This window comes from Pseudochaenichthys georgianus, chromosome 24 (assembly GCF_902827115.2).
Source record: "Pseudochaenichthys georgianus chromosome 24, fPseGeo1.2, whole genome shotgun sequence".
NCBI classification, from domain to species: Eukaryota; Metazoa; Chordata; class Actinopteri; order Perciformes; family Channichthyidae; genus Pseudochaenichthys; species Pseudochaenichthys georgianus.
In genome coordinates, this window is record NC_047526.1 from 34,349,809 (window position 1) to 34,371,433 (window position 21,625).

The 21,625-nt window shown below is 41.3% G+C and overlaps 2 protein-coding genes across 3 annotated transcripts in view; both read right to left on the reverse strand.

Moving 5' to 3' along the window:
• Positions 1-7,042: 7,042 nt before the first annotated feature.
• LOC117440040 (zona pellucida sperm-binding protein 3-like) lies at positions 7,043-9,839 on the reverse strand. Of its 2 annotated transcripts, none has more exons than XM_071201990.1 (10): positions 9,402-9,839; positions 9,212-9,327; positions 9,022-9,125; positions 8,769-8,943; positions 8,263-8,380; positions 8,110-8,192; positions 7,870-8,030; positions 7,574-7,729; positions 7,330-7,455; positions 7,043-7,252 (listed from the first exon to the last, which is right to left on the reverse strand). In XM_071201990.1, exons 1-10 carry the CDS (start codon positions 9,768-9,770, stop codon positions 7,062-7,064), a joined length of 1,599 nt encoding a protein of 532 aa, XP_071058091.1. In that variant the 5' UTR covers positions 9,771-9,839; the 3' UTR covers positions 7,043-7,061. The 2 variants fall into 2 exon arrangements, with proteins under 2 accessions (XP_071058091.1, XP_033932143.1); XM_034076252.2 differs by having other exon boundaries at positions 7,164-7,252; positions 7,344-7,455.
• Positions 9,840-18,387: 8,548 nt separating this feature from the next.
• Positions 18,388-21,625, reverse strand: part of msraa (methionine sulfoxide reductase Aa) — a 48,215-nt gene continuing 44,977 nt past the window's right edge. The window contains exon 6 of the mRNA XM_034076388.2: positions 18,388-19,678. Within this exon, the coding sequence (XP_033932279.1) occupies positions 19,508-19,678 (171 nt within the window). The 3' untranslated portion in view covers positions 18,388-19,507. The remainder of the gene's footprint in view (positions 19,679-21,625) is intronic.

The window sequence follows — 21,625 nt, forward strand, 5'->3', positions numbered from 1 at the left end:
AAGCCCCAGGCAGTACCTTTGTTGTATAGTTCTTTGATGTATTGATTAAGATAGTCTCTTTTACCCCTGCCCCTCAGAGCCCTTTATTGTCTAATCTAATTAGCCTTTGATGTTTGCCCTTTGATGTGATGTGTTATAACAGGCAGGTGTAATTTCACATTGGTGAAAGCCTTTGATGTTAATCTCTGTATAAATGCCTACCCTTACAGCCTCCCCCCTTTGCCCCGCCGCTCCTGAGGCTATGGCCAGCAGAGGAGTGTATAGAGATATGCTCAAAACTCAATTTAAAAAAGACAGGCAATTCCACTTACCTAGTCACTTTTTCAAAAAAGAAACATGGCCGAGAGACGTCACGAATTGGGTTTAATTAGCTTGTGCGACAACTTGCTGCCAACCGTCCGAAGAGCCAGTCAAGAAACGAATGCAGCATCTGGGCCGGGTTCAGAGTACAGCCAAAAGATCTGTGCACAAACTTATCTCTCGCCCTCTTTTGGTCATGTGAGCGTTCTTGGGGGTTGGAGGAGGGGCTCAGGGAGGAAGGGGCAGACTTTCCCCTGTTTTTGACTGCAAAATACTCTCACTTTTCTCCAAAGGGCTCCGCGATTGTTTAATTGAAAACACAACATTGAACACATTTTCATAAAAACACATTACATTTTAACAATTTGCACTGCTGCTTCTCTCCGCGTTTCGTTTACAGTGATCGGTTTATCGTTCAATTCACACTGCCCAAGTAGATGTTTAGGAGTCTCTTGGAAGTATAGGAATGCAGTATATGTTTTACAAATCTTATTTAGGTTTTTAATAGTGATACCTGAGGATATTCTCTTTTTTAATTGTAGGGACTGTGAACTAATGTGTAATTACTTTTTACTAACTATAAGAAAAGTCTCTCTGAAGAGGGGGAAATAATAAAACAATTTTAAAAACATGATCTTTGTCTTTTTTATAATTACTTTACACCACAATAAGGAAACCCAATATTAAGTTGTGTGAGGTTGTACTAGGGATAATATTAGAATGTTGCTGTACCCATAAAAGAGAAGTATCTTTAAAAAATGTGTTTCTGCTCCATTTCACTCCATGAAGCCTCCAGCTTGTACAAGGGCTCCGCCTCCACTCAACATAACATGTCCCGCCCTCCTCACCAGAACATTTAAAAGTAAGGGGTTGAAATACATGAAAATAAATACGCTCAAACTAAATAACAGGCCAGTCATTTCCACTCACCAAGTCACTTTTCAAAAAAAGAAAAATGGTCAAGAGAAATAACGTCAAGAGAGGCCTAGATATGGGTTTAATCAGCGAGACGCCTGTGACAACTTACCGCCACCCGTTAGGAGCGCCAATTAAGAAATTATTGCAGTATGTAACCAAGATGGTTACATTTACCCCCTTACCCATTTGTATTATATGTTTGTTTTCCTAATAAAAACAGAGTCATCTGAATACATTTTATTTTTATTTTTTTTTTACATTTTGTAACAATCTTTAAACATTTGTAGAGATCAAACACTGTGGTTAGAATGAGTGTCTTTATGACGTCTCTCACACCGTTGGTATTTTTCACAAAATTCATTTTTTAAACACATCGTCTTGATACAGAGATATCACATTTTCATAAGAGAACCCCGACTCTCTTTTTACATAGGTAGAAAGCACAATGTTTTTCTTTGAGGGTTCCTTAGTTTTAAATGATCTGGCGAGTAGGGTGTGACTTGTTATGTTGAGTGGGAGGCGGAGTCCTCTGCAAAGGTGAGAGTCTTTTTCACCAGTATAATGTCCGTCGATGTCTGACTCTGTTTAAAAGGTTCTTTAAGCTTTGTAGCTTTTCCATCAATCATTTTAAGCCAAGCAGTCAGAGGCACCCGCAAAGATGCCTGAAAAACCCCGCATGTAGAGTTGAAATACTCCAAAACAAAATCATCAGAGGGGTCCTTCCCCAGCGTCTCCAAATGGCTTGCGCATTAATACCATCGCCCCGATGGTCCGCTTTTAGTTTCCCAGACGGTGCTTTTCAGGACTCTTCTCACTTCTGGCAGCGGGGAAATAACTCCTTCTTCCTCCACATTGAGGGGCGGGTGTGAAATCTCTTCTTTGATCTCGCATGCTGTCTGTGTTTCTTTGCTTTTCTTTGCAAATATCTTGTACACCGATGGTTCCACTATGGTTTCTTGATGCACTACTTCTTCCGATACAGTGGTTGCGTGGAGATCTCTGGAAGACAACAGAGTTAACACAGCCCAAATGGCTGTAAGTTGTCACAGGCGTCTCGCTGATTAAACCCATATCTAGGCGTCTCTTGACCATTTTTCTTTTTTTGAAAGGTGACTGGTGAGTGGAAATGACTGGCCTGTTATTTAGTTTGAGCGTATTTATTTTCATATATTTCCATCCCCTTACTTTTAAATGTTCTGGTGAGGAGGGCGGGACATGTTATGTTGAGTGGAGGTGGAGCCCTTGTACAAGCTGGAGGCTTCATGGAGTGAAATGGAGCAGAAACACATTTTTTAAAGATACTTCTCTTTTATGGGTACAGCAACATTCTAATATTATCCCTAGTACAACCTCACACAACTTAATATTGGGTTTCCTTATAGTGGTGTAAAGTAATTATAAAAAAGACAAAGATCATGTTTTTTTATTATTTCCCCCTCTTCAGAGAGACTTTTCTTATAGTTAGTAAAAAGTAATTACACATTAGTTCACAGTCCCTACAATTAAAAAAGAGAATATCCTTAGGTATCACTATTAAAAACCTAAATAAGATATTTTAAAAATAACATGAATACCCCCTTTGTAAAACATATACTGCATTCGTATACTTCCAAGAGACTCCTAAACATCTACTTGGGCAGTGTGAATTGTTCTTTCACCAATGTGAAATCACACCTGCCTGTTATAACACATCACATCAAAGGGCAAACATCAAAAGCTAATTAGATTAGACAACAAAGGGCTCTGAGGGGCAGGGGTCAAATACCTTAACTCAAAGAGACTATCTTAATCAATACATCAAAGAACTATACAACAAAGGGACTGCCTGGGGCTTTTCAAACCTATCTGATTACAAGGCTAATTACTCAAATCTCAGGGGCAAGGGTCAAATACCTTAACTCAAAGAGAGCACTTATACAGTACATCAAAGAACTACGCCGGGGGGCCTTTCACTCCAATCTGATAACACACACATCAAAGAATGGGAGGCGGGACAATGGGAGCCGGGACTTAGCTCATTCACCAATGGGAGGCGGACTTAGCTCATTTGCATAATTGGGGGCGTGTCCACCTATCACTTTCTATGCATACTAATTTGACGAAAGCGGCATCATTACTACTATTCCCGCCGGCGGGGACCTTGGGGCTTAACAGGTCCAATGATCTTGTCTTTTCATTGTTTAATTACTTTATTAACTATAAGGAAGCCCCTTTTAAGTTGTGTTTGGGTAATAATTAAAAGAGCTTCATCCTGGACTTTTGTATTGTTTAATTTAACTGTAAAACTATATATTTTTATTGAATAGTTTCTGAGCTTTGATGTTCTGTGAGGCGCTCTGCAGCTGTCTTGGAAAAAGTGTTAAATGATTTTGACGTCACATCCTCACCCTTTACATCCTAGTCCCCCTCCCCCTCATCCCTCTTGCCCCCCTCCCCTTGCCCCCCTCCCCTTGTCCCCTTCCTCTTGCCCCCTTCCTCTTGCCCCCTTCCTCGGGTTAAAGAGATGTGTTTTCCAAGTCTAAATAAGATAAAAAAATGAAAGATTCGGGAAAATCGCCCTTTTCTCTCTCAATAAGGTATTAAGGGAACTTTAGATCCAAAAGAGCATGTAATGGTGCATATCCACTGCAGCGCGTACCACAAAGTAACAACATACTGATACTGGCAGGGCCGGCCCTGACCAATTTGCTGCCCTAGGCAAGATTTTAGCTGGCGCCCCCCCCCTCCCAAAATGCAGACACTCACTATGACTCGCGCATGCATGCACCAAAACAGAATTATATGGACACAGGATGTGTGCCAATGTATTTAGTATCCTATCCATGTGAACATGATTTAAGTGGGGGGTGGACCTAACCTCCTCTTGGGGGATCCGGGGGCATGCTCCACCGTGAAGATTTTCTTCTTCTTTTCTTTTCATCAATCTGGTGTACTTTGAGAGCAACATTAAGAGATCTATGGATACATCTCTCAACACCCATATGAAACAGAACTGTAGACAGATGTTTTTTTTCTTTATGGATATCTTCTAAACTGTATTCTTGTTTATTAATAACAACTTTTTTTTACTGTCATATAGTATTTTATACTATAAGAGAATAGATGAAAAATATATTCTCTTATTTTTTTATGATTATAATGATCATATAAAGGTGTGCCTTTAGCTCACTGATCTGAGGTTATCAGAGCCTCTCAGTCTTTCAGGTGAGAGCTCTCTAAAGCTCTCCCCCCCCTGTGGCCGCTTACATAGTACATTCCAATGTTAATAAAAGCACACAGAAGCTGTGTACGTTTTTTGGGAGTTTGATTTATTTTAAATTAACACAAATACAAAATTAAAACCTATAATTGCACACTAAAACCATTATTTCAAAAAAAATTAATATTTCACATAAACCTCTAGTTTTTACTGGGGCGGTTCAACTTGATTTTGGGGGGGGGGTGCCATAGTTTATGGACGCTCTACGCAATATAGGCGTAGTTTTGTTAGTATAAGATAAGATGTCCTTTGTTGATCCAAAATCGGGAAATTGCGTTGTTATGAAATAAAAAAAGATATATTTATTTTTAATTTTTAAATTGTTTCAATTGTTTTTCGGCGCCCCCCATTGATTGATGCGCCCTTAGCATTCACCTATACTGCCTATGCCAAGGGCTGGCCCTGCCAACAGGCACTTTGTAGCAGGGACCAAAAAACATCCCAGGAAGTGTCATCTTCCACACAGCCTTTTAGTCTAAAAACAAATGTGTGATGTCATGGCTTGCATTGAGCCAATATTTTAAAGTCTTGCTTCAGTTTTTTTTTCCAGATGCCTTGAAATAATGGCATCTGTAACTATACTTATCTAAAAATGTATATTGTCACTTTTTTAATCCGTCCCCAAAAACAGGATTGAATAGATTTGCTAAGCTAAAGTAACAACTCAGGACTATATTGTAAACCATCAAATTGTACCTCTAAAACATATTGATACCCTAGTAGAGGTCTGGGTACTCTATTATAATGCAGTCTCCTGTCAGAACACCCAATGGGCCTGTACACAAAGTTATGAGACCATGGTGTTTATATCTTAATGTTCAGGTCATTATATTGCCAGGACCCCATGGTAACTCCCCTTTTAAAAGAGGCTACTCGTGTACAAAGGCTTTGTTGCAGCAACTGACGTTCAAATATAAACTGGCTGACCTCCAACACATCACATTTATACAGCTGTTACAACTAAAGCAATTGACACCCCAGAAAATAAATGCCATGTTGTCGTACCATTTTTAGCAGCAGACAAGCACAAGTAAAGACTTGGATTTCAAATTGCAATTTTGGGCCCCAAAACCGACCCTACGGCTCAGTCCAAGCCCCTACTGACTGCCATAGATTTAGTCCCTAATTTTGCTCTCAAAATGGACCAGATTGATGCATTTAACTTCAACATTTAAAAACAAATCTTCCCGGGGGACCTTGCCCCCGGACTCCACTAGAGGAGGTGAGGTCCACCACCTGCCCACACCCCCTGTTAAATTGTCTCACCCACATTGAAGATGCTTCCTATGCCCATGTTTTATTCCATGCGTCAAGTCAGGCAAATTGGGTCAAAATGTTATTGCATCAATGATCTGTTAAAATTAAAATCAATAAATATATGCTGTAACTATTTTGCTCTAGGCAACTCAAGGGCTCAGGTAATGTGATTACTATATGAATAATTGTCCAAAATAACAAAATGCATACGGTTTTTTGTTAAGTAACGTACTTTCGTCGCCAGCCGGCCGATACATGCCGCGCATTCAGTGGGCCCGTCTGTAAATTAATCCCCGGGCCACTTTTTCCCCCCAGTCCGCCCCTGAACTCTGCCCCGTCTAAAACACGATCTGACTTTAATTACATTTGTCTCGAGTGTTTCGTCAACTTAATGTGTTGCTTAAAATAATACTTCTGCATACAGTATGTGACACTCGGCCAGATACGGCTCAAGAAGCTGACTCGGATAAGGAGATATGTATGATAATGGGACACATCGACGCCTGCACTCCGTGTACTTATGTTGTGGCAGATATTCAAGTAAGCTTTCTTAACACTAATGTTATAATAGTCAGATTGCTCTGAAGATGGGAGGTGGTATTCTATTAACGTTCACGTTCACACAGTCGGTGATTTTTGCCGGCCGTCTTTCCTGCAATGGCAGTTTTTCCTCTCTCCTGTAATATGACTTGATCGCTTTAAACTCCGCACACTGAGCTCTGGTCAGCAGGCGGTGCTTTCACTGAGTTGAGCTCTTAGCCTGCAACCTAACATGGTCCCGACCAGGTTAGCCGCTAAGCATAAGTTACCATGGAGATCTAGCCTGCTAAAAAGAGAACCGGAAAGCCGGAGTTTTCCCTGAATTTAGCCGGCTAAGCGAAAATCCTGCTTCGTAGTATACCCCCCTGGTAGTCTAGTTTTCGTGGCTTTATTTAGTTTCCCGAAGCATTTTGTTAGATTTCTGTTAGGGGAGGGAAGCTCTGGGTCCTACGGCCCGTGGTGTGGCTGGCTCTGGCTCCTTCCTTTTGGCCAGTCCTCCAGACCTTGTTCGTTTGCCGATTGGCCTGTGTGAGTAACGGCTGTACATTTAAATAAATGACCGCTGTTAAGTACTGGACATTGTGTGTTTTCTTTTATGTTGCGGGTCTCCCCACAAGCCACTACCACGGAGTAGGGGGCGGGCCGTAACACTGTTATATGGAATACTTTGGCTAATTAGGAAACTATTTTGTTTGCATTTAATTGTGTTTAGCTGTGAGCAGGTCATCAGTTTTCCTTTTGTATTACAACATTAAAAAAGCAAACAAATAACAATTTGAATAATTTATTATCTCTTTGGGTCCATTGTTTCAGAAAGGTCAGCTTCTGTTGCAGTGGTGTTGGACAGTGGGGGCACAGCAGTTTGGAGGACTTCATCGAGCGCCGCTGTGTGGGTACTGTTCAGCACCGCTGCCTTCGACTGCAGGTGGGCCTCAGGAGAGGTTTTTTCTAGAAGTTCAGGAACTTCCTCAGCATCATCTGTAATCGCAGAAGAAATGTGTTAATGTAAAATGAGCATTCCAGAGTGCCATTTAAAAAAAAAAAAGAGTTACGACTTTTCACTTTCAACCTTTTGTCAGTTCCATTTTTGTCTTCGTTTTTATTCTGTGCAGAAGCTAAAGTCAGAACGTCCACCTGGTTTTGGGTCGATGATGAATCAGGAAGCAGTCCTTTCCTCTGATCTTTGACAGAAAAACAATTCAACATTAAGATTTAATTATGGGCCATTTTAATCTCAATTTAGAGATTGTTAAAGGCTTCAAATGAACAAAGAATAATTTAATACTGGTATGGACTTACCAACTCTGTTTATTCCACTCCTCCACTGTCTGCCATACATTGTAGATCTGCTGGTTTGATCAAGAACGGAAGAAAGCTCCTCTGTAGGAATGGGCCGGCTTTTCTGCTTGGCTGGCAAGACCATCATGGGACCCACTCTGGCCTGATGTTCCCACACTAACACAAACCAGCACAATGCATGTTAATTCAGTTACCCATCCATCATCATGTCTGAAACCTATGCCAAAACATGCGTCAACATTGATCATTATGACGACATCTGCAGCCAATATTAAATCATACAAGTTTCTACATGCCTGTACTGGTCTTCAGTCCGCTCCTCCAGAGGGGTTCACGCTCTTCTGGCTTCACAAACCCTCGAGGCCTAAACTTGCTCGGGCTGCTGGGAGTTTGCTCAACTTCAATTGGTCTTTGGCATTGCCCACATAAGTAGTCATTACCATCAGCGGACCTCCATCTGATAAATTAAAAAACATTCAGCACCAATACTTTGTTTTTTGTGTGTAATTTGACATATTAGACTGGATCTCACTTGCCTTCCATTCACTAAAGTGCACGCCTTGTTTGGTGCATCTGCTTTATTTATTGGCACAGCATTCAGGAGACATGTGATGTAGAGCTATGGGAAAAGCAGGTGTTGGGAAACATGCACACACAATCATGTTTAAGGCAATTTAATAGAGCCTCACCTCCCCTCTGTCCTCATTATAAAATCTGAAGGCATCAATGGACATGTGGAGCTTGTCATCCTGTGTCCTGGCTAAGAATTGAGACCTTGAGTCTGGAAGCTGAGAGTCAACAAAGCACCTATGATGAGGACAAACAAAAAGAGCAACCTAAATTAGCACTCATTGACTACTATAACCATAGTCTACATTACCCACAATGCAACTCCACCACTAACATTTCTAGTCATATAGGCAAGTTCTGGAAGTAGTTCTTGAGTGTCAGAACTGCACAAATCTGACCTGTGCATAAATAGTGGCACAGAAAGGAACTAGAATACCAAAGATTTAAAGCAAACCGCAGCTAGCCTTAGCTAACACTAAAGGATTGATCTTTTATTAACCTGTCACTCGAGTCAGCATTGCTCACGTCTGAATTAAACCACTTGAAGAGCCTTACACATTAAACAGCTCCCTCTAGGGTCAGAAAAAGACTTTACTTTTTGCCATTTAGCAATTTGCAGCCTTACCCATTTTCAATGAAGGCATGCCTGGGGCTGGAGTGCATGTCAGGGCTCAGTGTAGCCACGCAGCTGCTCACAAACACTCGGAGCCCAATGTGATGCCCAATTCTGACCGAGGCCTCGATGCTGATGGGCTCACCGATATGAAACACATTAGAGCCTCTTTTGTGCTGCCAGTCACCTGCACACGGACAGAAAAAAGTACTAAGTGCAAATGGAGACATGACAACGCATAACATGAGAAATGATCAAAACCCACTTGTCATGATTCTCAAGTTAAACTGCAACATTTCCACTGCAGCCTGGGTCGACATGAAGGGGATCCAGGTAGGCATGAGTGAAGAACTGGACAAACTGTACTTCCTAAGAAACAGAAAACATGCATTTAAAAAAAAAAAAAACAGACATCATTCAAAGATTTTTACAATGTGAGATTTAAAAACAAAGACCTTTCGTAATGACACTCAATTGGAATGACAGCCTCGTCCATTCGAACAACACCATATGGAGAAGCCTCAGGAGAGTATATGAGGAGGTTTGTGTAGATCAGAGAGTCCTCAGTTACCTGTGGAGAGTAGACGTGTTTAAAACTAGAAGCTTTTATGGATCAGATTTGAAATGAAATATATCTAAAGTTACCCAGTGTCTGGTGCCGCACTCCACAAGTCCAACACTGATACTGTACTCATCTGCTGAAGACGCTGTAGCTCTGCAGTACTGGTTGTTGGTCTCTACTCCCAGGCGTAGCTCGTCACCATCAACAGGAGCTCCAACCGCAAACATATCGGCTTTGATAACAATCTCCAAAGAGTCTTGATGGCAGGTCACTCTGACGGTATTCACCTGCTGCGGTTCCTCAGCCGGAGACTTCTGCTGCTGCTGCCCGAGTTCTGACCTGCCTGTGTTCGCAAGGCTCTGAAACAAAGCATCTTGTGTGGGCGGGAAAGCAAAAGAGGAGCTAACACAGAGTCCTACAAGGAGGATAACCTGAACATGAAAGGCCTCCATAAGTGAAACTGATAACAGGAACCTGGTCAGCTGCTCTCTGTCTTCCTGACTGACTCACAGTAGGCCTATGGTTCAGTGTGAGCGGTGGAGCTTTTTAAACTCTAGCCGATCATTATCCTCATCAGAGCTGCACACCTGCGTCCAATCAGACACCCATCAGCTGAATTGGCTGCACACTGAACTCAAAACATGAGGCCGATTGAGAGAGAGGTGAAGGGCGTTTTCACATGTTTAAAATGTGCATATATTTGCTTCATTGCTTGTTACTTTGGATTTTAAATAAAATGTTAGTGTTGCAGTTCATGAAAACCATGCAGGAAGCATTTTGACATCCCCCTGGATCCTTCATTTGTATTAGTGATGGCGAGATGAAGCCTTATGAAGCTTTGAAGCTTTCCAGCCAATTGGTTCGCAAAAGGGTTCATCTCATGGGCTTCATTTGAACACAAACCCACCTGTTGGTCAATGTGTGTAAAACAGGCAGATTGGACATCTCAACAGTGTGCTCTCTCTCATACCGAGTTCCCAATGAGTAAAGCCTTAGAATAACTCTAAACAACGAACATTAAATCATATTTTCATGTTAACAATATTGTATTTATTCCAGTTTAATGATTGTGATTGAAAAGCCTAAGGAGGCTGGTAAACATTGCAAAGAGGGATTTATATTCCTTAATAATATTCGTAAACTTAACCATGTTGTAGCCTGAGAAAGGCTAAACCATATCAAAGAATACATTTATTAACTACATTATCTCATTTAGCTGTAGCTTTTATAAACAACAAAAAATACTTATTGTTCAGTCGTTGAACCAGGGACCCTGCGGTCGTGAGTCAACTGCTTTCCAGCTGAGCCACAGCACACACGCTAAATCTCCTTGAAAACACTGTAAGATATGTATTCCTGTATTTATTGATGTTTTTATTCCTACATTTATTTATGCTTGTATCTACTTATGACATGTTCCGACCTCTATATGAGTGAGGGTCTGAGCTCTCTTGATTGCATCGTGTCACCGGGCCCGCCGGGTACAGGAGGGGTAATATGGTTCTTAGTATACATCCATGGGTATTATGAGCGTTGTGGTTCAACGGTTCAACCGATCTGAATCGCTTCCTGAAGCAGTCACGTGGTATCGACAGGCAGCGAGGCTTCGTTTGTCATCGGTGACGTCACTGGCCCAAAACGATACAAGCCTCGGTACGTGCTTCACAAAAAGCTTCGGGGATTACTCGACACGCGCTCCGAAGCCTCGGCGCAATACATAACATCACTACTTTGTACACTATCACATTATTATTGTGGCCTATGGTGTCATTTTATTATGTTTTTAAACTATCATTCATGATTGGTTGATCTGTACAGACTAAATCAAATAAAACTTGTGAATTTGAGCTACATAAATACAATTTGATCTATATGTTTGAAACACAAGACATATACAAATCAATCCATGCAGTTCAAACAAAGAAAGTATTGAAAATGCCTCCAAATACTTAAAATCAAATTACTTCAAGTTCAAAACTATATTCCTAATGATCCATTTCAGATGTTCACCCTGTACTGTTGCCTCGGTCCAGAGGGCCGTTATTGGAGGTGATAGAGTTGAAAGGGGAGACAGAGGGGAGGACATGCCAGAAGTGTTCGGCTGGTTCAGGATTCAAACTGGTTTACTAGGCAGCGGTGGCTGAATATGGGCTGCCAGCTCTAACCACCGACATATCAGGCGAACCCATTCTTATCAAGGGTTATTGACCGAACCTCTTTCACTCTTTCCTATTATGTCCTTTATATTTGGACACATTGTATTGTCTTGTATGTGAATAGCACTTTTTTTGGTGCGCTCAAAACACAACCCAAGCTTTACAAATATATTATTACTATTATTTATGAGAGCTTCTGAATCGGACTGTGCCGGCATACATGTTTACAGGACACTAACTTATAATATATATCCACCCCTTTGCTGCTGGTGACTCCTCCTGACCTGCACTTTCACACTCATCTTGCAGACACCAGACATATCCGGTGATACATCATGAAAGTGATATTATCTTCTTTTCTCACTTGATAATATCACAACAGGATCGCTATAAGAAGACTTACTATGATACTATAAAAAAGTGTTATATATAAAGTACTTTGTGGGGAGCAATGTTTATATTGAGAAGGGTTTGTTTGAGTAATTGTACACATTAGTGGTGTTAATCAATGAGTCTGATTCAGTTCAGAAATTCAGTTAAACATCAGTGTGTGCAAAACCAACTGCAACGTTTCAACGGCTGTTCTTACTTTGATTTCCCCTTCCTGCTCAAGAGGTAAAATCAAAGACCCATTTATCCAGTAGTGTACTAAAAAATGTTTTTCAAAATTGCCCTGCCAAATACTACACTGTTTATGTATGATTTGAGAATTCAACGTAAGGAATTAATGTACACATTGTCTTTAGTGGGTGATATTCCTTTAAAAAGATACATAAATTATATATTTAAAAAAAACTCCAGTTCTCCAACATGCCTGGAAATTGAGAGGTGAGGGGTTTTCCGTTCAAATCTGCAACATCACTGCTAGATGCCACTATATCCTACACACTGGTCCTTGAGGTAAAGTGTGTGACTACTTCATCCACCACATACTACATGCACACTTCAAAAAAACCTTCAATGAAACACTAGAGGCTTCTCAATACTCAAATTTCCCCTCCTCGACTCCCCTCCTCGACTCCCCTCCTCGATACTTAGACCCGCCCACAGGAGATGCGAGCGGAGGACCGAGGAGGGGAACCGATGAAAGAGGAGGGGAAGCAGCAGACGTTTAAAGAAATGAGAACTCCTCTCCTCTGAGCGGTCATATTAAAGCGACGTCTGTTCATTATTACGTGGCAACAGCTGCATCAGCTGTCGAGTGTTTTGTCATATTTTATAATCTCTGTTACATCAGCTGAACATTGTTCCCCCACATATGTACTTTTAATTCATTGAGAGTGCGGTATAATGAGACAATAACAGGCTACAGATGCGGACACACACACACACACAAATATATTTATATAAATATATGCAATTTAAAGTATGAGAGCACTCTCATAATAACGTAACACAATCAGAGACTGGATATATCCCCCCCTCTCTCTGGTCGCTGAAATGGGGAATTGAAATTACGGGCCAAAAGTTGTATTTGCAAGTATTAAAAGTAAGCAGAGGACACCAAACCAACTGAGACCCGTCTGTCCGCCGCATCTGCGCACTGTACAACACACACCTACACACTGTACAACACGCACCGACACTGTACCACACACACCTACACACTGTACCACACACACACCTACACACTGTACAACACGCACCGACACTGTACCACACACACCTACAGCTCCTAACGCATAATAAGGCTACAGCCGTTGTGTATTTTATTATGTGAAGCACTAAATGGTCTTAGAAAAAATATCGACTCTTTGTAGATATCTACTAAACTAAAGCAAATAAAGAGAGTAGGTCTGTTATACTGAGTGATATATATTTTACACACTGCTCTGCTTTCTGCACGGGCCTCACAGCTGTTCTCACTGTAAACATCGCGTTGCGATGAGGTCAGTTTCTAAAATAATATCCAGGGGATGCATGCAGAGCTGTCATTGGCTGAGATAAGTCCGGCCGTGCGTCACGCCTCCACCGTTCCCGGAAATGCATCCGCGGAGGAGCCGTGGAGGAACCATCAGTGTATCCTCGGTTATAGCTCCTCCAGAGAGCCTCCTCGACGCTCGATCCTCGGTCCTCGGTGTGCATTTAGAGAAATGAGACGTCCTTCAAAATGGCGTGCTGAAATTCATTTCCGGGTCACTACCGGAGGACCAAGGAGTCGAGGAGTTGAGGAGGGGAAATTTGAGTATTGAGAAGCCTCTACTGAATAGGTCTCACATACCGGTCATCAGCTTTAGAGAGAAAGCACCTGTTGAATACACAGCAGGAAGAGAGAGGGGCGGCTGCTGACTGCCCTCAAACTTTGTCCTGTCGCGGAAAGGTAACAAAGTCACCCGAGAAGAAGAAGTCACAAAAAAGATTCTCTGCACAACACAATAAAAATATCTCACCTCTTATAGTGACAGGAAACAGGAACAACAGCATGGGTCGTTCTTTTAATGCCATGTTGCCCGGCGACTAGTACGATTATCAGCTTGTTTGAGTTGATCACAGAGTCCATAGATGTCTAGAGAATAAAAAAATAACTAAAATCAGGGACACTTCTGAAAACACAACAAATCAAAACCACTTAAGCAACCACAGTTATATATCCTGCATCTTCTATTAATCATCAACAACTTACAGTCACTTTGGAGCCACAGTCTTGTAGTCCAGCTTCAAATAAATATTCAGAGTCACCAGCAGCAACAGGTCGACACTGACTGCTCTGTGAATGCTTGACTTCTCCCAAAACAAAATCCCATGGAGACAAAAGGCGTCCATTTTAAAGAAGTCAGCCTTTACCGCAATGATTATGGACACTTCTGTGCATTATACACTGATAGTGGATCCCTCATTGAATTGTGGTTCACTGATTTGACTTTCTGTGTCAAACCCTAATGCAGCGGTTTTATATTCCCTTCCTTCAGTATTGATCATTGGTCCATCTCTCAAAGTTTGAATGGCGTCTGCAAAACCAAAAAATGACAGCAGTGCCACAGAGGCTGGCCGAGCTGCCGTCACCATTGTGCTCTTTTATCAGAACAGAACAGGAAAGCAAAGTAAGCAAACACAATACTACATTACATTACATTGCATTTAGCTGAAGGTTGAAGACCAGACGAGCTACTGCATTCTGGATGAGCTGCAGAGGTCGGATGGCACATGCAGGTAGACCAGCCAGGAGGGACTTGCAGTAGTCTAGGCGTGAGATGACGAGAGCCTGGGCCAGTACCTGTGTTGCTTTCTGGGTCAGCTGGGGACGCATCCTCCTGATGTTGTAAAGCGTGTATCTGCAGCAGCGGGTTGTTGCAGCGATGTTTGCAGTGAAGGACAGGTTGTTATCTAGGGTCACGCCCAGATTCCTTGCAGTCTGAGTCGGGGAAACAACAGAGGTGCCGATGTTGATTGTCAGGTCAAGAGTGGGACAATCTTTTCCCGGAAGGAAAATAGTTCAGTCTTGTCAAGGTTGAGCTTGAGGTGGTGAGCAGACATCCACTGAGAGATGTCCGCTAGACAAGCAGAGATGCGTGCAATGACCTGGGTCTCTGAGCGGGGAAAGGACAGAATTAATTGGGTGTCGTCAGCGTAGCAGTGGTATGAAAATGCATGCGGGCTAATGACTGATCCGAGTACAAGGATAAAAGGAGGGGACCAAGAACAGAGCCCAGAGGGACCCCTGTATGTACCCAATACTACCAGTAGAACAAGTGATAATTTAGGAAATCTAAACCATACTGAATATAAATAAGATGCAGAAGGTTCAAACTCTCAATGTCAAATACTTCCCAGTGCAGACTAATCACATGGAGAGGACAGCTGGAAGCAATTACTAATTAACTGATGAGAATTAAAGCTGCAGTCACACAGAAATACCTGCATGTGATTGGCCCACAACTGACATGTGGGTTTACATCTAGAAGTTACACTGATGCTTCCTTCCTTATGCATCAATCAATGTTGAATTATTATATGCTACAGTTAATGGAGAGCAATTTAGTGAAACAAAAACTGACACATTGACAGCTTCACTGGTTTCTGGCTTTGAGTCCCATCCCGGTTAGTAAAAACCTTGAATTAATGCTTTAATAAGTCTGCAGACAAGACGACAGGCGAAAAACCTTTTAAAATGCATGTTACAACCTATTTTAGTGTGATAAAAAAACTCCATGAACATATTGAATTCAACCTAGTGTTAATCCCTTAAAGTGAAATGAGGGCACAAACTTTTATTTTTGAACCTCCCAACAGGTTAACAGGTGGATATTCAACTCTTGTCACTTGTTAGATGCTATTTATCCAAATCGACTTACATACTCAATACTGTGGGCAAACCCCACAGGAGCAATTTGGGGTGAAGTGTCACACAACGACATGCTGACTGCAGTGGGGTTTGAACCTATGACCCCCTGATCCGAACACCAACGCACAACCCACCTTGCCACACGCCTCACTTCACAGAAATTCAAACGTCTGCTTTTTTTGTTACAGCTTTATTTGTCTAATTTGTCACGTTTTTGTATGCTCCTTTGCGCTAATAAAGGGGACCAGAAATACACGTATTTACAAGTAGATACTTAGATTATGATCATTCGTCTCTACCTTTATTAGTTGTGAGTTTTTATAGATTTTCTGAGCTAGAAAACAATCGTTCTGTATTTCCTGTTTTACCATTAAGGTTTATTTTTGTGAGCAATGGGGTCCCGAGCAACCTTTTGACTTTCCTATTTTCACCAAGAAATATGCCAGAAGGAAAGGGCATTAGTGGTTTACAATTCAAAGTGTATATTTCTATGATTTCTTACCTTTCTGTCACTTCAGAAAACCTTAAATCCTGTGCTGGTTTAGCATGTGCTAATACCTTAAACATACCACATGATGGCAGCATTATCATATGATGTTTTTACCAGGGTGGGTCACACTGAGTATAGCATAGTAATCCAATATTTCCCTTTTATTTAAAATTGGATCCAGTCCAGCTGGTGTCATCCTGCTGAGATAACATAGATGTACTGCAAAGTGTACATGTTTTGTGTACATTTATTGTTATAAAAAAAATCAGGAAAACACTTCTGTTTTGTTAGTTTAAAGGTCCCATGTCATGCTTGTCTGGTTATTACCGTCCCCTTGTGTGTTATGTAGCTTTTTCTGCATGTAAACGGTCTGCAGAATCACAAACCCTCAAAGTATACCCTGTAGTGAGTAAAACTCTAACACAGAGAAGACCTGTCTGTGCTGCCCCAGAACGCCTTGTTGGAGATTTCTCTTTTTCCATTGTTTGCTTCCTGGGTTCTGTGACGTGTGAACACCCAAATCAACAACAAATGACCGGATTGGCCTAAATGGACCAATCCGCGGAGTACCTCACACACCAGGATCCCTTGACTAACTAACAGGGGCCGTTTCTCAATCGCGAGTACACATGCTGCAGAGCAACTATTTCAAGTAGGCTATACTACGTATAGAATGAATGTAGAATGAATGAAGAATATAGAAGAATGCGCAGAATGCTGGGCATTTAACATGCATTTAAACAGTCCTTCGGCGCCACTCAATGACGTAGTATACTTGAAATAGTTGCTCTGCAGCAGTTTTACTTGCAATTTAGAAACGGCCAGTGAGTCCCCATTGACTTGCATAGAGCTCCCTGAACGCTGGTAATAGTACATGAGCATTGCATGTATGTGTAATTTGTATTTGTGAAGCGCTTTGAGCATCTGGAAAAGCGCTATAATAAATATAAGGAATTATTAATTATTATTAATAGACGAGTTGGGATGTCGGAGAAATGCTCTCCGCAGACCCATTCTCACAGCGTTATAAACATTTTTCTTACTAAATATCAAGCCACACTTATTGTTTTTATTTCAGCTGTGAGTGTTTGTGTGTGCTCAGGATGAGTTTTGCTTGTTCTCGCTGTATCGCCGACCCGGAAACCACACCAGTAAGCCAGCTCACTGAGCAGCGAGCCTCGCAACGTCCTGACCAATCAGAGCACACTGGGCTCACAGGGAGGGGGCAGGAGCTTCAACAAGCCATTTAGGACAGAGAGTGAATACACATACTTTACAGAGATGCTGTTTGAGAAACAATGTGAGATTGGAAAATTGCACAATTTAAATCTATTCTAGTAGACCTCAACAATGGAATTATGATCAGTAGAAAAGGCCATGACATGAAACCTTTAAGTATTTTGTGGTCTACATTCTGGGGCTTTTCACCTTGACAAATATGTAAACACATTTTACTGAACTTTGAAAGGCTGATGCACATTCATTGTGGTGCGTAAGAGAAAAAAGCACATATACGTTTGGCCCCCCCTAGACCATTATCTGGTCAAATATGAGGTGGATTTCACTTCTCTTGAATCAATTTACTCAAAACCAAACTGGTCATTGTTAAATATATTGAATATTTGCTCAGAATCTCCCAAATCAGTCGTGATATTTAGCTGGTGAGGTCCCTGTCCTGCAGTCTGCATCATGGAGGCCATCCAAAGCAGCAGAGATCCAAGATGGCGGTCTGCCATTTCCAAAAAGACCCATCTTTTCCTTCTCTTCATGGTGATGCCAAGCTTTGGAGGGCCTGGCACCAAACACGCTCTCCTGCGGCTGGCGTGTGTGTGTGTGTGTGTGTGTGTGTGTGTGTGTGTGTGTGTGTGTGTGTGTGTGTGTGTGTGTGTGTGTGTGTGTGTGTGTGTGTGTGTGTGTGTGTGTGTGTGTGTGTGTGTGTGTGTGTGTGTGTGTGTGTGTGTGTGTGTGTGTGTGTGTGTGTGTGTGCGTGTACTATGCAGAAAAAACCCACATGCATGCAGGTCAACAGCGATGACAGATGAGTCAAGGACCGGAATAATACTTTAGGCAAAAATCAGCGGCAGAATGTCAAACTAAATCCTGCCCCCAAAACGCAAACACACCACAAAAAAAGCAAACACTGATATCTGAATATGTTTTTAATTAAATGTTCACTTGTTAAATGTGCAAAAAGGAAGCAAAAATCTCTCTGAAATAACAGTGAAAGGTCATATTAAGTGATCTGTAAGATATTCCTGAGGATCAATTATTGCGTTATTTCCTCACCTTCCATCAAAATACTACATTCACAGTGTATAGATTTGAACAGCACTCAGGAAACAAAAGAAACATGTCGGATTTCATAAGCTTTTAATCTGTTTTATATGATTTTGATTTGATATACTTTATTAATCCCCATGAGGAAATTGTTTCTCTGCATTCGACCCATCCTAGTGATAGGAGCAGTGGGCTGCCATTTTGAACGGCGCCCGGGGAGCAGTGTGGGGAACGGTGCCTTGCTCAGGGACACCTCGGTAGCACTTGGTCTTGCCGGGACTTGAACTGGTTGCCAAGCCAAGTCCCTATCGACTTCGCCACCACCGCCCCATATAACAAGTAACCCGCATAAGTTTTAAGTTCAACATACAATAATCATCATTAATAAAGAAATCTGAGCAGGAAAGCAACGAGTTGTTTGGACTCTGAAACACATTAGTTTGATCGATGTATTCAGTGCGAAGATTGTGTAAGATGTTCACCACTTCTTTAACTTTATTTCATTAGACTACAAACACTATCATGTCTATCAATAGACAGAATTGCGTTGGGGAGTATTTTTGTGTAAAGCCTTTGCAAAGGAACTATGCTACAATGCACGCTTTATGCATCATCTTGAGGCACTGGGATGTTTACTCATAGCAAGGAGCTGAGGAGACTGACAGCCTTAATCAGCGTCTCCACTGCAGTGTATGTCGCTAGGTTACATCAGGCAGAAATCTGCATTGCAAAGAGTGTTATTCTTTCAGCAAACTGAGATACAGCTTCAGAAAATCACTGCTTATTCCCAGAAAGATGAAGCATAGGGTTCGTATGGTCTTATACATTATACATATTGGACTTAATGTTTCTTAATGCTTGTAAAAATCAAATGTATATATGTTTAAAACTCATTGCCTATTTGATTCTGTAAAAAGAAAACTGAAGATCATTTCCTGGTTGCAGCCGTACTGAAGGAGATGGTTCATGGCTGTGATTAGCTATCTAGACCTTGCTCTTGATTCCTATTGGACAGGAGACTCCAGTCCCGCCCAGCCCACAGTATCCACCTGGGTTTTTGCTCAGGTACTGCTGGTGGTAATCCTCTGCGTAGTAGAATGGTTTCTCCTGGGCTATTTCTGTCGTTATTTCACCAAATCCTTCCTCTGTTAGTACCTGAAAGAAACAGCGACATAGACATAAGATAAATGAATTTAAAAGGACATAAGCTGGATAAAACAAATGGAGTTTTTGTAGCAGAAACAATGGAAGATGACTTTGGTGATCTCTGTGGGAATCAGAGAAGAAAATAGATTATTAGATAGCAGAACAAATACATAGTGTATGATGGGAAACTGTGTTTTAGTTCATCTCCACAATGTTGAAAAAACCCCAAAAGTTGTGTTTTTCTATTCAAACTGCCATGATGTGAGGATTTTAAAGTGGACCTATCATGCTATATTTGAAACATATATTGTAGGGCCATACCTATATAAAACATATCTGGGAAGTTTTTTTTTCAAAATACCAAACAGATCCTGCATTTTAGCCATACCTCATTTCGCTCTATTTGCTCTTTTCCAGCCCTGTTTTTTCAAGGGCTGATTCTGCTTTTGTGGCAGACTACAGCGCCACTTACAGGCCTGGCATAGGTACTACAGCGTCTCCAGCGCTTTCGAGGGGTCTCTCATTCCCCTGATAGGTGGAGAGTTGCCCATATAGGTGTAGCATCCCTTTTCTGACGTCAGAAAAATTCAAATAATAATCAGCTCCGTTGTTCCCCCGTTTTTAGAGATTTGGGTATGGAGGAAAAGAGAGAGGGTTGTGTTTTCTGACACTTGGTGAGTTCCCTGACACACCGGGGACACATATTCATGTATAAAAGACGTACAAAAGTGCATTTTGCATGATAGGTCCCCTTTAAGTGAAAACAATGCAAATATCCATTGTTGAGCACTTGTATCATATTTTTCCTTTTTCATGTACCTGCTGTTTTTCTGCATTTAAGTTGTTGTTTTTTAAAACAACCCTAGATTTGCAACTGAACACATCTTATTAGCAGTGGCGACTGGTCATTAGGGGCAGGCACAGCCCCACCTACTGTAGTATCAGCAGAAAGTATTAAAAATAATGATTACAACAAAATGCAAAAAAAAAATATATATATATATATAAAATATATGTTAAGATCATGTTTAATCATCTGATTCGTCTCATTGGTGTTTTAGTCTGTGTTCATCTAATGAGTGTCTACAGTGTGTGCCTATTGAGCTGTTTAGAGCCATGTGGGACAAAACCCGATCCTGCCCCTCCCTCTCACTGTCTAAGTGAACGGTGACTGCAAAAACTACACTGCGCATGCTCAGAATATTTTCCTATTTAATGTGTGTGGCAAAAAAATAATGACCATAGGGGCACTGAGCTGCCATCCCCACCATACGTCATCTCTCATCATTCAGAGCTGATTGGCTGTAAGTACGTGTGCCGCGAAAAGTGTGGTGTGTGTGAAGAGGAGACGAGAGCTGCAGTGACGCGTCCTAAAACCCGGAAGTAAGCTGCGCATGGCTTCCCTCCACAAAAAAGCAATGAGATTTCTCCATAGGATTTTAGAAAATAGCTCAAAATAAGATCTGTGGGAAACGTAGCTGTTAGATAAATGTACGTTTTGTTCAGCCGGATAATATCCACATGTCTACCCTACTTTTATCATTTTCGAATCATAAATCTATTGATTAGATTCGATGTATGATAGACTTTTTAAACTACAAGAACATAAGGAGGACTTTTACAAAAAAGTAATAGAGATTTTTGTCCAGAAGGATAGGCAAATGGACTTCATCTTCAAGTCAAGGTAAGACTGCAATTTTGTTGAAAATGGGATCTTACTAAGAGAGAACAATTCAATATTTAAATGATAAAATTACATTGTTTGGGTATCCTTCTGTTGAACTGTCTGTTTAAAATTAATTAAAGCATCAGACAAAAAAAGCTTTTGAAAATAATATTATATTTTGATTTAGGTCAAAATATAATATTTGTAAACCTGAAGAGTCAGGTGCCTCGCCAGCCATGAACCTCACTGCAGAAGCTTATAGACATCTACGTGTTTTTGTGCCCCACCAC